General features: G+C 42.9%; 1 protein-coding gene across 6 annotated transcripts in view; it reads left to right on the top strand.

The window, feature by feature from the left end:
- Positions 1-654: 654 nt before the first annotated feature.
- The window catches only part of LOC149310487 (nephrocystin-1-like), a 49,258-nt gene continuing 32,789 nt past the window's right edge, over positions 655-17,123 (top strand). For all 6 annotated transcript variants that reach the window (XR_016281671.1, XM_089529050.1, XM_089529049.1 and 3 more), the window contains exons 1-7: positions 655-781; positions 8,493-8,566; positions 11,041-11,101; positions 12,513-12,649; positions 13,106-13,349; positions 15,361-15,462; positions 15,816-15,919. Coding sequence is in view for 5 of the 6 variants with exons in the window: in XM_089529050.1 (XP_089385176.1) it covers positions 686-781; positions 8,493-8,566; positions 11,041-11,101; positions 12,513-12,649; positions 13,106-13,349; positions 15,361-15,462; positions 15,816-15,919 (818 nt within the window). In the remaining variant the exon portion in view is untranslated. The remainder of the gene's footprint in view (positions 782-8,492; positions 8,567-11,040; positions 11,102-12,512; positions 12,650-13,105; positions 13,350-15,360; positions 15,463-15,815; positions 15,920-17,123) is intronic.

The following is a 17,123-nucleotide window of genomic DNA, read 5'->3' as shown; positions in this document are numbered from 1 at the left end:
GAACAGGTCTGGATTTTAGTTTTCCCCACTGTGGAGGAAAAGTTGGAGGCCACCTCATGCTGGCAGGCATACAATAATGCATCACCTTCCACCCCCACCTCCTATTCTTCCTTTTGTTGCTGTTGCTGTGTCTCTTCAAGTGGTTTCTGACCTATGGCAACCCTAACTCAGACCTCTGGAGACCAGGGTTCTAATTCTCACTGGGCCATTGAAACCCACAGGGTCACACTCTCTCAGCTTCAGAGGATGGCAATGGCAAACTGGCCATTGAAGAAACTGGCCAAGAAACTTTAATGATAGGTTCACCCTGAATTGGAGGTGACTTGAAGGCACACAACAACAACAAAGACTGCATCCTCACTGCAGAAATAATCCACTTTGACACCACTTTTGCTACTCAATGCTATGAAATTCTGGGAATTGTAGTTTTGTGAGACCTTTAGCCTTTTCAGTCAGGGAGCTCTGGTCAGTGTCACAATAAACTACATTTCCCAGAATTCCACAGCATTGAGCCAGGGCAGTTAAAGCGGTCTCAAACTGGGTGATTTTTCTGCAGTGTGTGTTTGGGTGGGCCTAGTGAGCCATGACTTCTTTCTCGCGGCGCGCGGGGATGACGCCTTCAGCGCTGGTTTCCTAGGCAACCAAGTGAGGCCTACTCCAGGCGCCAGGCCTTCCAATAGAGCTGATGATAACAAATAAAGCAGAAGCAATGGCCGGGCGCCGGGGCAGGACGGGGCCGCTCCAGAGCGTGCTGCGCCGGGGCCGAGAGCTACGGGAGCAGGTTGTGTCCCGCCTTCCTGCTGCTCCTTTCCCGGAGAAAGAGAGCCATGGAGGATGGGAAGGAGGATGAGGATGACAAATGCCTTCTTGAATCTCGGGCTGCATCCACACTGGTGCAATAACCCGGTTTGGCATCGCTTTAAGTGTCCTGGCTCTTTGCTATGGAATGCTGGGAGTTGGAGTTTGTTGTGGGGCCCAGAGCAGAGTTTTGCTCCGCTCTGGGCCCACAACAAACTCCAACTCCCAGAATTCCATAGCAAAGAGCCAGGACATAGTTAAAGCGGTGCCAAACCGGGTTATTGCACCAGTGTGGATGCAGCCTCTCTCAACACAAGAGGCTTATCTGTCCCAAAACACACTGCAGAAATAACCCAGTTTGAGACCTCTCTAACTGCCCTGGCTCAGTGCTAGGGAATCCTGGGAATTGTAGTTTGTTGTGGCACCGCAGCGCTCTCTCTCTCTGACAGAGAAAAGGCTAAATGTCTCACAAAAACTACAATTCCCAGAATCCCCTGAGCATTGAGCCAGGGCAGTTAAAGCGGTCTCAAACTGGATTATTTCCCCAGTGTGTTTTGGACCTAAGCCTGCCTCCACATAGCAGAAATAATCTGGTTTGATTCTACTTTTAACTGCCCTGGCTCAGTGCTAGGGAATTGTGAGAACTGTAGTTTTGTGAAACATTTAAGAGCGCTCTGGTGGCCGAACAAACTACATTCCCAGAATTCCATAGCACTGAGCCAGGGCAGTTAAAAGTTACTTATTTCTGCAGTATGGACGCAGTCTTTGTTGTTTTTTTGTGCTTTCAATTTGCCTCTGACTTAAGGCAAACCTATCATTAAAGTTTTCTTGGCAAGTTTCTTCAGAGGGGGCTTGCCATTGCCACTTTCTGAGGCTGAAAGAGTGTGACTTGCCTAAGGTCACCCTGTGGGTTTCAGCTTTAGGGTGCATCTACACTGTAGAAATAATGCAGTTTGACACCACTTTAACTGCTGTGGCTCTGTCCTACATAATCCTGGGACTTGTAGTTTGGTGAGGCACAAGCACACTATGGCAGAGAAGGCTAAAAGTCTATGCAAAACTACGAATCCCAGGAATCCATAGAATGGAGCTACAGCACTTGAAGTAACCAGATGTCCTAACTGCGAAGGTGGATGAGGCGCTTTAAAAGGTAGAACATTCAAGAAGAAGGTAAGGTGACCAAAGAAGATATTAAAACACTCATATAATTAAAAATGCATGCTTCTTAGTCATGTTCCAAATGGAGGACGTTTTGGAATTCCTTCAGGACAAGGAGGATGTCTGGCCACCCTGTGTCAAACTGCATTATTTCTGCAGTACAGATGCAGCTTTTTTGTTTCAGGATTTGTAAGCTACAGTCTACCCACTTCTTTGTCAGATGCATGATTCTGAGTAAGGTGAAGTAGCTGAGGCACAGAGGTATATACAGCCCGTGAAAAAGTGTGTTGTAAGAAATCTTTTTCGTTTTTTACAGGACTCTTGGTTGTTTTGGCTGCAGTAGGCTAATGTTGCAAATAAATATACTGGCTGACAAGGGGTATATCCTGGCTTGGCCATGCAAATCCACTGGGTGACATTCGGCAAGTCACACTCTCTCAGCCTCAGAGGATGACAATCGGGGGCCCCCTCCCTGAAGAAACTTTTCAAGAAATCTCTGTGATAGCTTCACTTAGGGTTGCTATAAGTTGGAAACTATTTGAAGGCACACAACAGCAGCAACAACAAATGGGTATTTATTTTTTGGCATAAAGACATGCTGATGAACATGTACTAATCTAGAATTCAAAGATATAGTTGTGTTAGGGACCAAACAGACAGGCCAAAATAAAGCTGCTTCAGGTCACTTTGGAGGTATGCTGTTTAAATGCTGCATGTATCTTAAGAGGTTGGAAGCCACGCCGAAGCCATGCTCCAGTCCTAAGGACTGGAGCACAGCTTTGGCACAGCCTCTGGTCTCTTAAGATGCATGTGTCATTTAAACAGCGTACCTCCAAAGTGACCTGAAGCAGCTTTATTTTGGCCTGTCTGTTCAGGCCCTTAGTCTGTAGAATCAGTATGCAGAGAGATCTTGTAGCACCTTTGAGATTAAATGAAAGAAAGAAGTTAGAAGCATGAGCTTTTGTAGACTTAAGTCTACTTCCTCAGATGCATTTCATCTGGAATACTGTGCCCAGTTCTGGGCACCACAATTCAAAAAGGATGTTAAGAAGCTGGAGTGTGTCCAGAGAAGTACAACCAAAATGGTGAAGGGTCTGGAAACTATGTCCTATGAGGAATGACTTAGGGAGCTGAGTATGTTTAGCCTGGAGAAGAGAAGGTTAAGAGATGATATGATAGCCTTGTTTAAATATTTGAAGGAATGTCATATTGAGGATGGGGCAAACTTGTTTTCTGCTGCTCCAGAGAATAGGACCTGATCAGTAGATGCAAGCTACAGGAAAAGAGATTCTACCTAAACATTGGGAGGAACTTCCTGGCAGTAAGAGCTGTTCAACAACGAAACACACTCTTTCTTTCTTCTTTGGATATCTTTAAACAGAGGCTGGATGGCCATCTGTTGGGGGTTGCTTTGATTGTGAGTTCCTGCATGGCAGGGGACTGGACTGAATGGTCCTTGTAGTCTTTTCCAACTCCATGATTCTGTGATTCTAAGTCTTGGAAAGCTCACACCGTCAATTTCTTTCAGTTAGTCTCAAAGGTGCTACAAGATCTCTTTACATACATACCAATGTAGGCAAAGCAGAGACTTGATAGTGGATATCTCCTCCAGTGCAGCTGATTAGCTGTTCCTAGCAGTTTCTCATTTTAGGAGTCCATTGGCAACAAAATAACTAGCTACCTTGGATCCCATTTTGGGTGAAAAGTGGATGTAAGTGCAAGAAACAAACAAACAAAGAAAGAAACAAATGGTCTGTTGAGAGCCAGTGTAGTGTAATGGTTTGAGCATTGGACTATGACCCTGGAGATCAGGGTTCAGATCCCTGTTCAGTCATAGAATCATAGAGTTGGAAGAGACCGCACGGGCCATCCAGTCCAACCCCCTGCCATGCAGGAAATCCAAATCAAAGCATCCCCGACGAATGGCCATCTAGCCTCTGCTTAAAGACCTCCAAGGAAGTAGACTCCACTACACTCCGAGGAAGTGTGTTCCACTATCGAACAGCCCTTACTGTCAGTTAGTTCCTCCTAATGTTGAGGTGGAATCTCTTTTCCTGTAGCTTGCATCCATTGTTCCGGGTCCTGTTCTCTGGAGCAGCAGAAAACAAGCTTGCTCCCTCCTCAATATGACATCCTTTCAAATATTTAAACAGGGCTATCATATCACCTCTTAACCTTCTTTTCTCCAGGCTAAATATCCCCAGCTCCTTAAGATGTTCCTCATAGGACATGGTTTCCAGATCTTTCACCATTTTAGTCGCCCTCCTTTGGACACGCTCCAGTTTCTCAACATCCTTTTTAAATTGTGGTGCCCAGAACTGGACACAATATTCCAGGTGGGGCCTGACCAGAGCAGAATATAGTGGCATTATTACTTCTCTTGATCTAGAAACCCACTGGGTGACCCTGGGCAAGTCAAACTCTCTTAGTCTCAGAGAATGGCAAAGGCAACTCCTTTTGAATAAATCTTGCCAAGAAAACCCTTTGATAAGTTTGTCTTAGTGTCCGTAAGTCAGACACAACGTGAAGACACACGACAACAAGAATGTTCTGTTATATGGTATCACAATAAGAATTAACACTAGAGCATTCATGAAAATCGGGTGTTTCATAGGGGAGAGGTATGTGCAGACCCTGATGAAGTCAAACTTTATATTAATATGGCTTTGGTTTTTATTCATACTTACATGCACATATATAGATTTGAAATATTTAGGTTACATTCATATATCCACTTGCTTGGGACTTACTCTGAATGCAATGAAATTTACTTCTGAGCTGGTGTGAGCTTTTTATGCCGTTCTTTAGTGCTTGCTAGGTGCAAACAGCTTCCTAAAGAGTTTTGCAAAGCATCAGTTTAAAAAAAAATAGTCCCAGGAACAGAAAAAAAATCTATGCATTTGGGATAAAATTACATGAATATACAGCATTATATTGTACTGGGCATAGGCTGGATTTTTGTGAGTCATTTCTTTCACCTGCTTAAAGACGTGGTGGCTGTATTAGTTAAATTGCTGTCTGATTTTGAATCATCACTTACAATACAATCTAATGCATGTGTACTGTGAAGTTCCTCTGAATTTACTGTGACTTATTATGAGGTAAGAGTGAATGTTGTAGATTTGGACTGCAATCTATACCTGAGGATAAGTCCAAATGAACTTAGTGGATTTGGCTTCTAGGCAGATACATACAAGATTTTACTGTTAATGATTTCTCTGATCTGTGATATTGAATACTGGTGGCTGAGAGAGGAAACTAGCAATGTGATGACCTTGTGTGTGTGCATGTGCCTTCATGTTGCCTGTTGACCTATGGTGACTCCATGAATTTCATAGGGTTTTCTTAGGCAAGGAATATTAGAGTTAGTTTCGCCCATTTATTCCTCTGAAATATCGCCTACAACATTTGATATTCATTGGTGCTCTACCACCCAAGTACTGACCAGGGCTGACCCTATTTGTCTTCCAAGGTCAGATGGGATCTGGTATATTGACATACACTGAATACTAATACATGATACAGCTTATATGTGTGTACACTAATGCATGACTGTAATCCACAACGGGAATGCTCATACAGATCACATCGAATGTATTTACCTGTCCCTGAAGGCTAGAGACAGTCTAGGGATTCTGTTGGTCTACCGGCCACCCCGTGCGCTAACAGACTCCCTGGCCGAGCTGACACAGCTGGTCTCAGAACTGGTGTTGGAGTCCCCTAGGCTTCTTGTCATGGGGGACCTCAACATCCCTTTCGAGGCCAGTGATATTCCAACAGGTGCAGCTCGGGAGTTCATGACTACCATGACAGCCATGGGCCTGTCTCAATTAGTTTCAGGGCCAACACATTGTGCTGGTAATACTCTTGATGTGATCTTTAGTACGGATATGGAGGTTCCGTGGGTAGAGATCTCTAGTGTCTCTCCCTTGTCATGGACGGATCATTTCCTGGTTGAGGCTAGAATCAAGGCTTCTACCATTAACCCCCCTGGGGGTGGTGGACCTATTAGGATGGTCCACCCTCGAAGGCTGATGGAACCCATAAGGTTTCAAGAAGCCCTAGAGGGGTATACAACTGGTTCTGACGGCGATTCTGTTGATGCCCTAACAGACACCTGGGATATTACTCTCTCTAGGGCTATACACAGTATCGCTCCCAAGCGTCCTTTCCGGCCTGCTTCCAAAAAACAACCCTAGTATACGGAAGATCTCAGGGAAAGGAAGCGGGTCGCGCAACGACTAGAGCATAAATGGCGAAGACATCAGCGCTTGTCTGACAGGACACTCCTTCGCTCTCATTTAAAAGCTTATGGAGTGGCAATACGTGCAGCAAAGAATTCCTTCTATGCTGCACGTATTGCGTCCGCAGAGTCGCGTCCGGCAGAGCTGTTCAGGGTTGTGAGGGAGCTAACTCGGCTTCCTCCCACCCTGAGCCCTATTTTGGAGTCATCTAAAGCCTGCAGCGACGATTTTAACAACTTCTTTGCGGATAAAATCTCTCGGATAAGGGCTGATCTCGACGCCAGTATTTATGCAGATCATACAGGAGAGGTGTCCGAAGCGTCCGTGGTCCCTGTTATACTGGATCACTTTGAGTTTGTTAGTACCGATGAAGTGGACAAGATCCTCCGAAGTGTTAGGAGGACGACTTGCTCTCTTGATCCCTGTCCCTCATGGCTGACAGCTCAGGGGGGAGATGTGGTGCGACTTATGTTACACCGCATAATCAACACATCTCTAAGTGAGGGTCAGTTTCCAGCTAAATTAAAATTAGCAGTGGTTAAACCCCTGCTAAAGAAGCCCTCCATAGACCCCCTGCTTCATAATAACTATAGACCCATCTCGCTGCTGCCGTTTTTGGGGAAGGTGATCGAGAGAGCAGTCGCTTTCCAGCTTCAGTCGATCTTGGATGACACCGATTTTCTGGACCCATTTCAAACCGGCTTCCGGGCGGGCTATGGAGTTGAGACTGCCATGGTCGCCTTAGTTGATGACCTCCGTCTGGGCATGGACAGGGGGAGCGTGTCCCTGTTAGTGCTCTTGGACATCTCAGCGGCCTTCGATACCATCGACCATGGTATCCTTCTGGGACGCCTGAGGGAGTTGGGAATTGGGGGCACTGCTTTGCAGTGGTTCCGTTCCTACCTCTCGGGCAGATCCCAGATGGTGGAGCTGGGGGACTGTCGCTCCGATAGGAGGGCCCTGACATCTGGTGTCCCTCAGGGAGCGATTTTGTCTCCTATGCTATTTAACATTTACATGAAGCCGCTGGGAGAGATCATCCGGAGACATGGGGCGCGGTGTTATCAGTACGCTGATGACACCCAGATAATTTTCTCTATGTCTCCGACTGATGCAGTAACTAAGGATGGCATCTCTCCTCTAGATGCCTGCTTGGCGTCGGTAATGGGCTGGATGAGGGAGAACAAACTCAGTGTGAATCCAGGGAAAACGGAAGTACTGGTGATAGGTTCCCTGGTTTCGGGTGGTGAGATCTGTCACCCGGTCCTGAATGGGGTCACGCTCCCCCTGAAGGACTTGGTGCGCAGCTTGGGAGTACTCCTTGACTCGTCGCTCCAGCTAACTTCTCAGGTGGATGCGACGGTCAGGAGTGCTTGTTATCAGCTACGGCTGATACGCCAGCTGCGTCCCTACCTGGACCGAAAGGACCTTGAATCTGTTGTACATGCTTTGGTAACCTCTCGATTAGATTTCTGCAATGCGCTCTACATGGGGCAACCCTTGTACCAAACCCGGAAGCTGCAACTGGTGCAGAACATGGCAGCCAGACTGGTCGCTGGTAGTTCCAGGTCGGACCATATAACACCTATTTTAAAAGACCTTCATTGGCTGCCTATTTGCTTCCAAGCTCAATACAAGGTGTTGGTTTTGACCTATAAAGCCCTAAATGGCTTGGGCCCAGGGTACTTGGAGGACCGCCTCTCCCTATATAATCCGCCTCGCACACTCAGAACTTCCGGGACCAAATTGTTGGAGGTTCCTAGGTCCAACTTGATACGGACCTCACAGAGGGCTTTTACTACTGCTGCCCCTTCACTCTGGAATAAGCTCCCTGTAGAGCTTCGCTTCGCCGCCTCATTAGCTGTCTTTAAGAAATAGCTGAAAACATATCTATTCCGGCTGGCCTTCCCACCTTAGATTGTCTGTCTATTTTCCTGCCCTCCTTTTCCCTTTCGACCCCGGACCGTTGTAAATTTCTTCTCTTTTTTCCTTGCCCTTGACATGTATATTTTATTGTTTTCCTGTTCCCGTTTCTGTAGTAATGTTTTTAACTGTTATATTGTATTTTTATCCTGTATTGGAATGTTTTTAAAAATTTTTGTAAGCCGCCCTGATCATATTTATGGAAGGGCGGGGTAGAGATAAAATTTATTATTTATTATTATTATACTTGTGGCAAGTCTAAACCAAGACCAGCTCCTCTGGAAGTTTTTGCTCATTAAGTTTTACATATGTGAGGCTGTATAGATGTTTTTCTCTGACAAAATGCATCTTGTTCTTAAAATATTTTAGGTGAGTGCTTTGCTTCAAGAAAGCAAAGAACCAGGGACCCAAGACTCTGAAAAAAGGAAAAGCCTTCACCAGAGGTAGCGTATATATGTTAGAAATGCCTTTTGTTAGTAGCAATGCAAATGTATTACATGTCAGAATCACAAAAATATATTTTTTTGTTTTTTGTGGGTTTTTTGGGCTATGTGGCCATGTTCTAGAAGAGCTTCTTCCTGACGTTTCGCCAGCATCTGTGGTTGGCATTTTAGAAGATGCCAGCCACAGGTGCTGGCGAAACGTCAGGAAGAAACTCGTCTAGAATATGGCCATATAGCCTGAAAAACCCACAAAAATTATGGATGCTGGCCATGAAAGCCTTCGACTTCATATAATTTATTCATTGTTATTAGTTTGGATGGTAATCTAAAAGTATTCAGATTGGATGGTCCTCTAAAAGTATTCTCATGTATAACCCTAAGCATAGTTACTTGGAAGGAAATTGCATTGATATCTGCAGGAGTTACTTCCAGACATACAGCTTGCATTTGATATGTGTGATAAATGTTATTTGCTGAAAGATATAAATGAATGTAAACACTTGAGGCAAAGCTATTGTGTTAGAGGAGTGACGAGATTTGTTCTCAAATAACTGTAAAGAAACCTAGTGTATCTAGATAAAATTCTTCTTCTTAGAGATAGTGCATAATGATTTTATTTGTTAAAGAATAACAGTATAATAAAGAATAAAGAATGTTCCAGCGGGGTGTGTAGAACAAAGTACACACACACACTCTCTCTCTCCCCCTCTCTTTCTTTTCTCTCTGTTTTTCAGATGATAGCCCCTATGGTGTTAAATTTGGAAAGGTAGCATATATACTCATGCACAATTTATATTGATCAGGCTGGGCTCGAGTGGGTTTAATATCTTTAGATGTTGCTTTGACATGCTTTGATACTCAGGAACTGAGTATACTCACTGCTGTTCCCTAGCCAGGAGAGTCCATTAAAGTACTATAGTGTCATTTCTTCATTTCAAACTGGCTTCAGAGCGGGATATGGAGTTGAGACTGCCATGGTTGCCTTAGTTGATGATCTCCGTCTAGGCATCAACAGGGGAAGTGTGACCTGGTTGGTGCTTTTGGACATCTTAGCGGCTTTCGATACCATAGACCATGATATCCTTCTGGAACGCCTGAGGGAATTGAGTAACGGGGGCACTGCACTCCAGTGGTCCCGATCTTATCTCTCGGGCAGATTCCAGATGGTGCAGTTGGGGGACACTTGCTCCTCTAAGAGGGAACTGACATCTGGTGTCCCTCAGGGAGCTATTTTGTCCCCCACTTTGTTCAACATTTACATGAAACTGCTGGGACAGATCATCCGGAGACGCGGGGCGCGGTGTTATCAGTACGCTGATGACACCCAAATATGTTTCTCTGTGTCTCCGACTAAGGATGGCGTCTCTCCTCTGAATGCCTGCCTGGAATCAGTAATGGGCTGGATGAGGGAAAACAAACTCAGTCTGAATCCAGAGAAAATGGAAGTACTGGTGATAGGTTCCCCAGGCCCGGGGAAGGAAATTTATCCACCTGTCCTGGATGGGGTCACACTTCTCCTGAAGGACGAAGTTCGCAGTTTAGGAGTACTTCTGGACTCATCCCTGCAGTTGACATCTCAAGTAGATGTGACGGTCAGAAGTGCTTGCTATCAACTTCGGTTGATATGCCAACTGCGACCCTACCTGGGCCAAAGGGACCTTGAAACTGTGGTACATGCTCTGGTAACCTCTCGATTAGATTTCTGTAATGCGCTCTACATGGGGCTACCCTTGTACCAAGCCCGGAAGCTTCAGTTAGTACAAAACATGGCAACCAGACTGGTCACCGGCGCATCCAGGTTTGACCATATAACACCTAAGCTGAAAGATCTTCACTGGCTGCCTATTCGCTTCTGGGCACAATACAAGGTGTTGGTTATTACCTATAAAGCCCTACATGGCTTGGACCCGAGTTACTTGAGGGACTGCATCTCCCCATATAACCCACCCCGCACACTCAGAACATCCGGGAAGAATCTTATGGAAATTCCACCTTCCAAATATGTTTCTACATCCCAGATGGCCTTTTCAGTGATGGTCCCGCGAATCTGGAATAGTCTTCCTGAGGAGCTCCGTTTGATGACCCCCCTAGAAACATTTAAAAAAAGGCTTAAAACCTTACTTTTTTGTCATGCCTTCCCCCCGATAAATGAAATTGTGTATGTTGATGCCATTGATTCCCTGCCTTACCATGCTGTATGACTGGGTTTTAAATTTTTTATAATTGGTTTTTATCTAGAGATGTTTTATAACTTTTTAATGGTTGTAATGGTTTTCTACGGCTGTAAACTGCTTTGATCTGTGGAAAAGCGGTATACAAATAAAATTTATTATTATTATTATTATTGTTATTAAAGTTGAAAATTGTATGGCGGTTCTGATAAAAGTTAAACACAAAGCAAAATTTTGGCCTTGAGAGCTTTTGTTGTGGTTGTATACGCTATATATGAAATGCAACCTTTTCTTTTGTTGTAGATGTTTGGAGTTGAAGAAATCTGTAGATGAAAATGCCTTTGCTCTTCAGAACCTGAAGAAGGTAAGTGTTTTAGATGCACTCCTTTCTTTTTCCTACAAAAGAAATTGAAGAGAAAGTTAAAAAGAAATACAGTGGACCCTTGTTATACACTGGGGTTTGGATCCAAGATCCCCCGTGGATAACAAAATCCGTGAATGCACAAGTCCCATTAAATATAATGACACAGCAAAATGGTGTCCCTTATAAAAAATGGAAAATCAAGGTTTGATATTTGAAATTTATACTTTTTTTGAACATTTTCAAACCGTGGATGCTTGAATCTGTGTTTAAAAAATCTGTGTATAAGAAAGGCCGACTGTATCTCTTGGCTGGATCATAATATTGCAACTTTTATCTTGTCCAGTTCACTCTATATATAATCCTCTGGGTTTATGTCCCAAAATGAGTGTATGCAGCTTTGAAAGCTACTTATCCGGTACTGGTAGAATTCAGCTGAACTGAACGAGAGAAGTTGGTAGCATAAGTTTTCATGGACTTTAGCCTCAGATGAATGTTTAGCAAGTTGAGTCTAGCTTAAGTCAGATGCATCTGAGGAAGTAGACTCAAGTCTGTGAAAGCTCATGCTACCAACTTCTCTCTTTCAGTTAGGGCCAGTACAGACCAGCATGAAAAGCTGGCTTCCAGCTGGCTTGGAGCCATGTCATACACATGCCGCATGCTCCCAAGACACTCAGAAGCTGGGTTCACACCGCCCAGTTGCCTGTCCGGCAGCCGGATTCAAGGCACTCGGGTGGTGCGGCCATAGGAGTGTCATAAAGCTGCAGCAGGGTGGGAAAAGCCAGCATTTTGCTGGCACAGAAAGGAGCAGCATTTTGCCGCTTCTTTTAGGGCTGGCAGAAAGGTGGATTGGGGCCAAGGTGTGTGGTTGCAGTGGCCCTGACTCGGTTCTTTCAAGGGCGATCTGTTTTGCCCCTTAGTCTCAAAGGTGCTACAAGATTATTTTTTTTTGATTGATTGAAATTTTATTTATATACCGCCGTTCCTATGATCACGGCGGTTTACAAACAGAATAAGATACAATACGATACAGGTTATAAATATAATACAATAAAAATCAGAGTTTAAAAATCAAAATTAACAGCTAAAGTCCTTCATAAAAAAAAATCGTATACTACTATATATCATTAAAATCCATCATTAATCAATCAAAATAATAAAACAATATAAAAATACAATAAATAGTATGCAGGAGCAAAGTATCCCTTTGCATACTAATGATCCAATATTGTTAAGCATATCTCAAAGAGAAAGAGTAGGTTTCTTTTTCAGTAGATAATAATCTGAGTATTTGCATGCCATTACGATGACTTTCCTTGGAATGTGATAATACAAGGCTATACTAAATTAAACTGAGTTCAGATCCCATGAACATGGGATATTTTCAGCAATTTATTGTATTGTTATCTCATAGTCAGATGAACCTGCACCTGTGGGAAATTATTATCAGAGAAAAGAAGAAGAAGAACAAGAGTTGCTAAAACTTTCTCAGCAGCTAGAGAAACTTACTGCAATCCTTAGCTGTGAAAATGTGATTAAGGGCTCCAATGTGTAAGTATATTAACAATATTTAATCAGACATACAGTAAGTCCCATTGAATCACATGAGCTTTACTGCTAATGAAGTATGCATGGAAGTACATCCTAAACTTATTGCATTTATTAGCCAGAATTGGACAATTACAGGTTTGCTCCAATCTGAGCATGGTATCTTTTTTTAGAACCAATATAAAGCTTTCTTATAAGAGATACATAGTAATATGGCACTAATCCTTTGTTTCCAATAGTACTTTAGACTTGATTTAAGAGCTATGGTAGCTTAGATGACTAAATGCAATCAAAATATGAAATTGGAAAATCAAAGAAACACCTGGTTCTTTGATGAACCACTCCCAATAAATTATTGAGGGAAAAGACCTCTAGGTATTGACTGCATCAAATAAACAATTGTTAAAGAGCCATGGCTTGTTTTGGTTTTTTCCCTTTCTTTCTTTGTGATGAGAAAAGGAGAGACAGCCCAAAGACTAAGCTGGTAAATGAGCAGATTGAAGAAGATGATGATAATGGTAGTGATGATGAAGAAGAAGATGAAAGTACACAAGATGAAGAAGAGGATGAGGAAAGTGAGAATGAGGATGAAGATGATGACCATGATGACAGTGATGAAGACAAACTTGGAGATGATTCAGCTGTTCATTTTATCACTCTTGGTGATTTTGCAGCACAGCAAGAAGGGGATCTTATGTTTAAAGTAAGTAAAATGCTACATGTTTAGATTTAGATTTAGAAAATGGGTGCACTATACCAAATACTGTGGCTGTGTGGCATCAATTTGCTGTTGTGAAACTAGTGCAAACATTGCATATGTCAGTTGTCTGTAGTCCACCCTAATATCCTCCTGAAGTGTGCAGCAACATTTTTTTATGCTACTGCACTTATCTTGCAACCAGATTGTTGCTAGAATAGCAAACTTGATCTCTGCTGCTACATTGGTGGGATGTGTCTATTTAGCTGATGCTGCCTAGACGCAACGGTTGTTCACAATCCAGAATATTTGTTTTCTGGTGTATTGTTTAATAGGAACAGATTGCCATTACTGCTATCATCACTCTCAGCAGTGTAACCCCTGGAGCGATTGTCAGTGCAGACAGGCTTACATAGTGTTATTGTCATGACTGATAATTTCTAACCACAGGGTTCTTTTTTTTTAAAAAAAATACATATCTTTTTAGTTATTTATATATAATTTGGTCTGCTCTACACTGTTCCAAAAACCTCTCATATGGAATGGTTAATAAAATGTGTGAATGCATAGTTATGGATGTGGATAAAGTTTTACCCCAAAACATTATTTTATCAAATGGCACTCTCTCCTCATCTAAGGGGTTTGACGCATGGGCCCAAATGCCTCTGTTCCCCTGGCCTGGTGTAGTCCTGTTTAGATGATGCAGACTAACAGCCCCAGGTTGGGGCAGAGCAGGGCAGGGCAAGCTTGCAGATTTGGCTTGCCCCAACCTGCCCTTGGTGAGGTTTGCTTCATGCTCCATTACATGCTGCTGCTGCCAAAGTTCTACTTGCAGATGTCAGTCATGGCCAGTGATGTCAGATGTGGGTGCCTGGCCATGTGGGTGAAGCCAGGCATCCCTTTCCTGCCCATACGGCCGCAGCGGGGCCTGCAGGTAAAATGTTCGTAGTCATGATAGGTGAGGCTGCAGTGGTAGCAACAGCTCCACTGTGTGACAGTGGATGGGCATCTCGATATCTACCTGTCACCATGCTGAAACAGGTAGAGGTGGTGGCAGGAATGGGCTGGATTCACAGGCAGAATATGATGGGGTTGGCCTGTCATATCTTGCCTGTTCATTCGGTATCTAAGTAAATTGTAAGTAAATTGCTGCCATGGAGAGGCAAAAGTGAGGATGGGAATAGAAAGATATACTAAATATGTTCTTATGACCCTGCTGTTTTTGAGTAGCTGGTGAAGAGTTTTTATCCAATTTTTTTCCTTCTTTCGCTTTTCTAATTGCTGCACATCTATTTTGTTCTTATACATTTAATACAAACATTGAGAATGAAGGCTGGGCTATCCCCTGCCTAAGTCTTATCAGGTTCTGTTTTTCCAGTTTGTCTCTCTAGAAATAGGAAAGAAGCAGAATGCAACATCAGGATTTTATACATGTGATGATGCATTTTGAAGTGTTGTTTTAAAAAAATTAATAGTAAGTATTAAGTTAAATGGAACACATATTTAGGTTATTGTTTGTGAAACATCAGGTCAAAGTTTGAGATCTGTCCAAACATTTGTTTCCACTCATTTAATTTTTTTATTAATATTCTAAACCCAGCATAAATCATCCATCTGTCATTACACTGTTTAGAGTACAGTATATTTCTTTAAAAAATAACCTTACTTCCATCCTTCCCTTTATTAATTATTCAACCTAAGTATAAATCCCTGCTAAAATTATTTCTGCATCATCTTTCTATCAAAATTTACAATGTTACCTGCATCTTACTAGAAATCTTCTTACATATTTTTCATTACAGAAGGACCTAATCTTTCAGTATTATCCAACCTAATTTAATTGTAATTGTCTAATTCTGAGCATGTCTTGCCTAAAAAAAACCTGTAAAATTTGTGGGGTCACCATAAGTTGACAGACAACTTTAAGGCACATACATACTCAGCAGAAAGTCTCTTTAAACACTGCAATATTAATATAGTTTTCTTTGTTTTTCATTTTTTCTTTCCAATATTGAAGAAAGGTGAAGTTCTTCTCATACTTGAGAAAAAATCTGATGGTTGGTGGTTGGGTCAGAATTCCAAAGGAGAGAGAGGACTTGTGCCTAAAACCTATCTCATGGTTGGTATCCTTATCCTTTCTTTCTGTCCAGTTTCTGCTTTAGAAAACTTATTATTGTTGGATTCTGTCCACATTCATGGGACAGTTGGTTTACAGAAATCTAGATGAAAACAAGGAAATCTAGATGAAAACAATATTATGCATGGTGTCTTGAAGAAGCCTGGATCTTGTAATGTACAATTAAGGTTGGCCATATTTAAGTAATCCCGGTTGACCTCATAAAGAAATGCAGCTGGCAACTTGGTTTTCAGCCTGGAAATTTCCCACTTGTGCTTAGCAGTCATAATATATCTTGTATTCCCATTACAAAAAAGAGGTTATAATGTGGTTATTGAACTATGGTAACTTTTTAGGTAAGTGACAAAGAAGGCAAAATTCAAGAACAAAATGAGGAGGAAACAGAAGAAGACATAGAAGTAACAGATGAGACAGCAGGAGGAGCCACAATTATGAAAAGGTAAAGATTCAGGGGTTTTATACACGGATACATTGCCACCTTGTGTGATGTGGTATTATCCAGTACAGAAGCAACCACTTCTCTTGGAACTCTACTCATTTTGAGGGGTGCACTAAAATTAAATAAACAGATAATGTCTTTAATACTGTGATTCATTTTGGATTGTCTAAAAAAAAGAGAGACAAAATGATGACCAGGAATTCTAGAGACAAAGGGGCCATACAGTCTACCTTTTACCCCGGATCAGGAACTGAATTATGCACGTGAAGTTCATATTTGCCCTAAATCTCCCACAAGCGAATCAGAGGCTTGCACAACTTTTGGGGGGCAAATGCCCTTAGCACGGGTCATTTGGAATCGGGGTAAAAGCTGTATCTTTTGAAAAAGCCCGGGTTCGGCGAATATGAACTTGCCCCCGATCATAATCGGGGCAAGTTCAGGGGAGGGATTTAGGTCAGAGGGAGGGCAGTGGGCAAAACATTCCCTCCCCTACATCGGGGAGAAGGAGGAGGAGGAAGGAGCCAGAGGAAGGATGCAAAAAAGGGCAATCAGGGTGACAGGATGCAAAGGGCATTCGGGGTGATTGACGGGATGCAAAGGGCACTCAGAGGGAGGGCAGAGGGGGGAAATGGAGATAGGGTGCCAAGAGTGATGGAGGAGGAGGAGGAGGATGAAGGAGCTGGGAGGGAAGAAGGGGGCCATGGAGGGCAATCTGTAACGGAGCAGGAGGAGGAGAAGGAAGGAGCAGGACGAAGGGTCAATTCAGGGCAGGTCAGAGGGAGGGCAAAGAACGGAACAAGCCTCTCTCTTGCACCAGGCAGCTTCCTCTTCTTAATTTTTAAAAATTATTTTTGGTAGACTATGCCCATGTTTTTTGCTACAGGTAGATAGATATATAGATAGAATGTGCCTGCCTGCCTGTTCACTTTCTCTTTCAGTTCCTTGCTTCCAGCAGCACTTTGCAGGAGGCTTTTTTCCTTTGTGAATGCTACAATGCGAATGTTACAAACATTTCTCTTTCCAATTTGGCAAATTGATACAGAATGCTTTTGCTACTATCTGTAAAGAATTTGGGGTAGCTGAGGGAAAGCAAAGGATGCATGGCATCCTTTTCTGGCATTCCGAGGTGAGGAATTACGTAATTATTATTATTATTATTACATGTATATGAGGCATTCTGGGGTGGCAAGAAGGGAAGATGCAG

This window comes from Sceloporus occidentalis, unplaced genomic scaffold (assembly GCF_023333645.1).
Source record: "Sceloporus occidentalis isolate IW3139 unplaced genomic scaffold, rSceOcc1.0.p SCAF_6, whole genome shotgun sequence".
Taxonomy (NCBI): Eukaryota; Metazoa; Chordata; class Lepidosauria; order Squamata; family Phrynosomatidae; genus Sceloporus; species Sceloporus occidentalis.
Note: the sequence above shows the minus strand (reverse complement) of the source record. Positions and strands in the feature narration are given on the sequence as shown.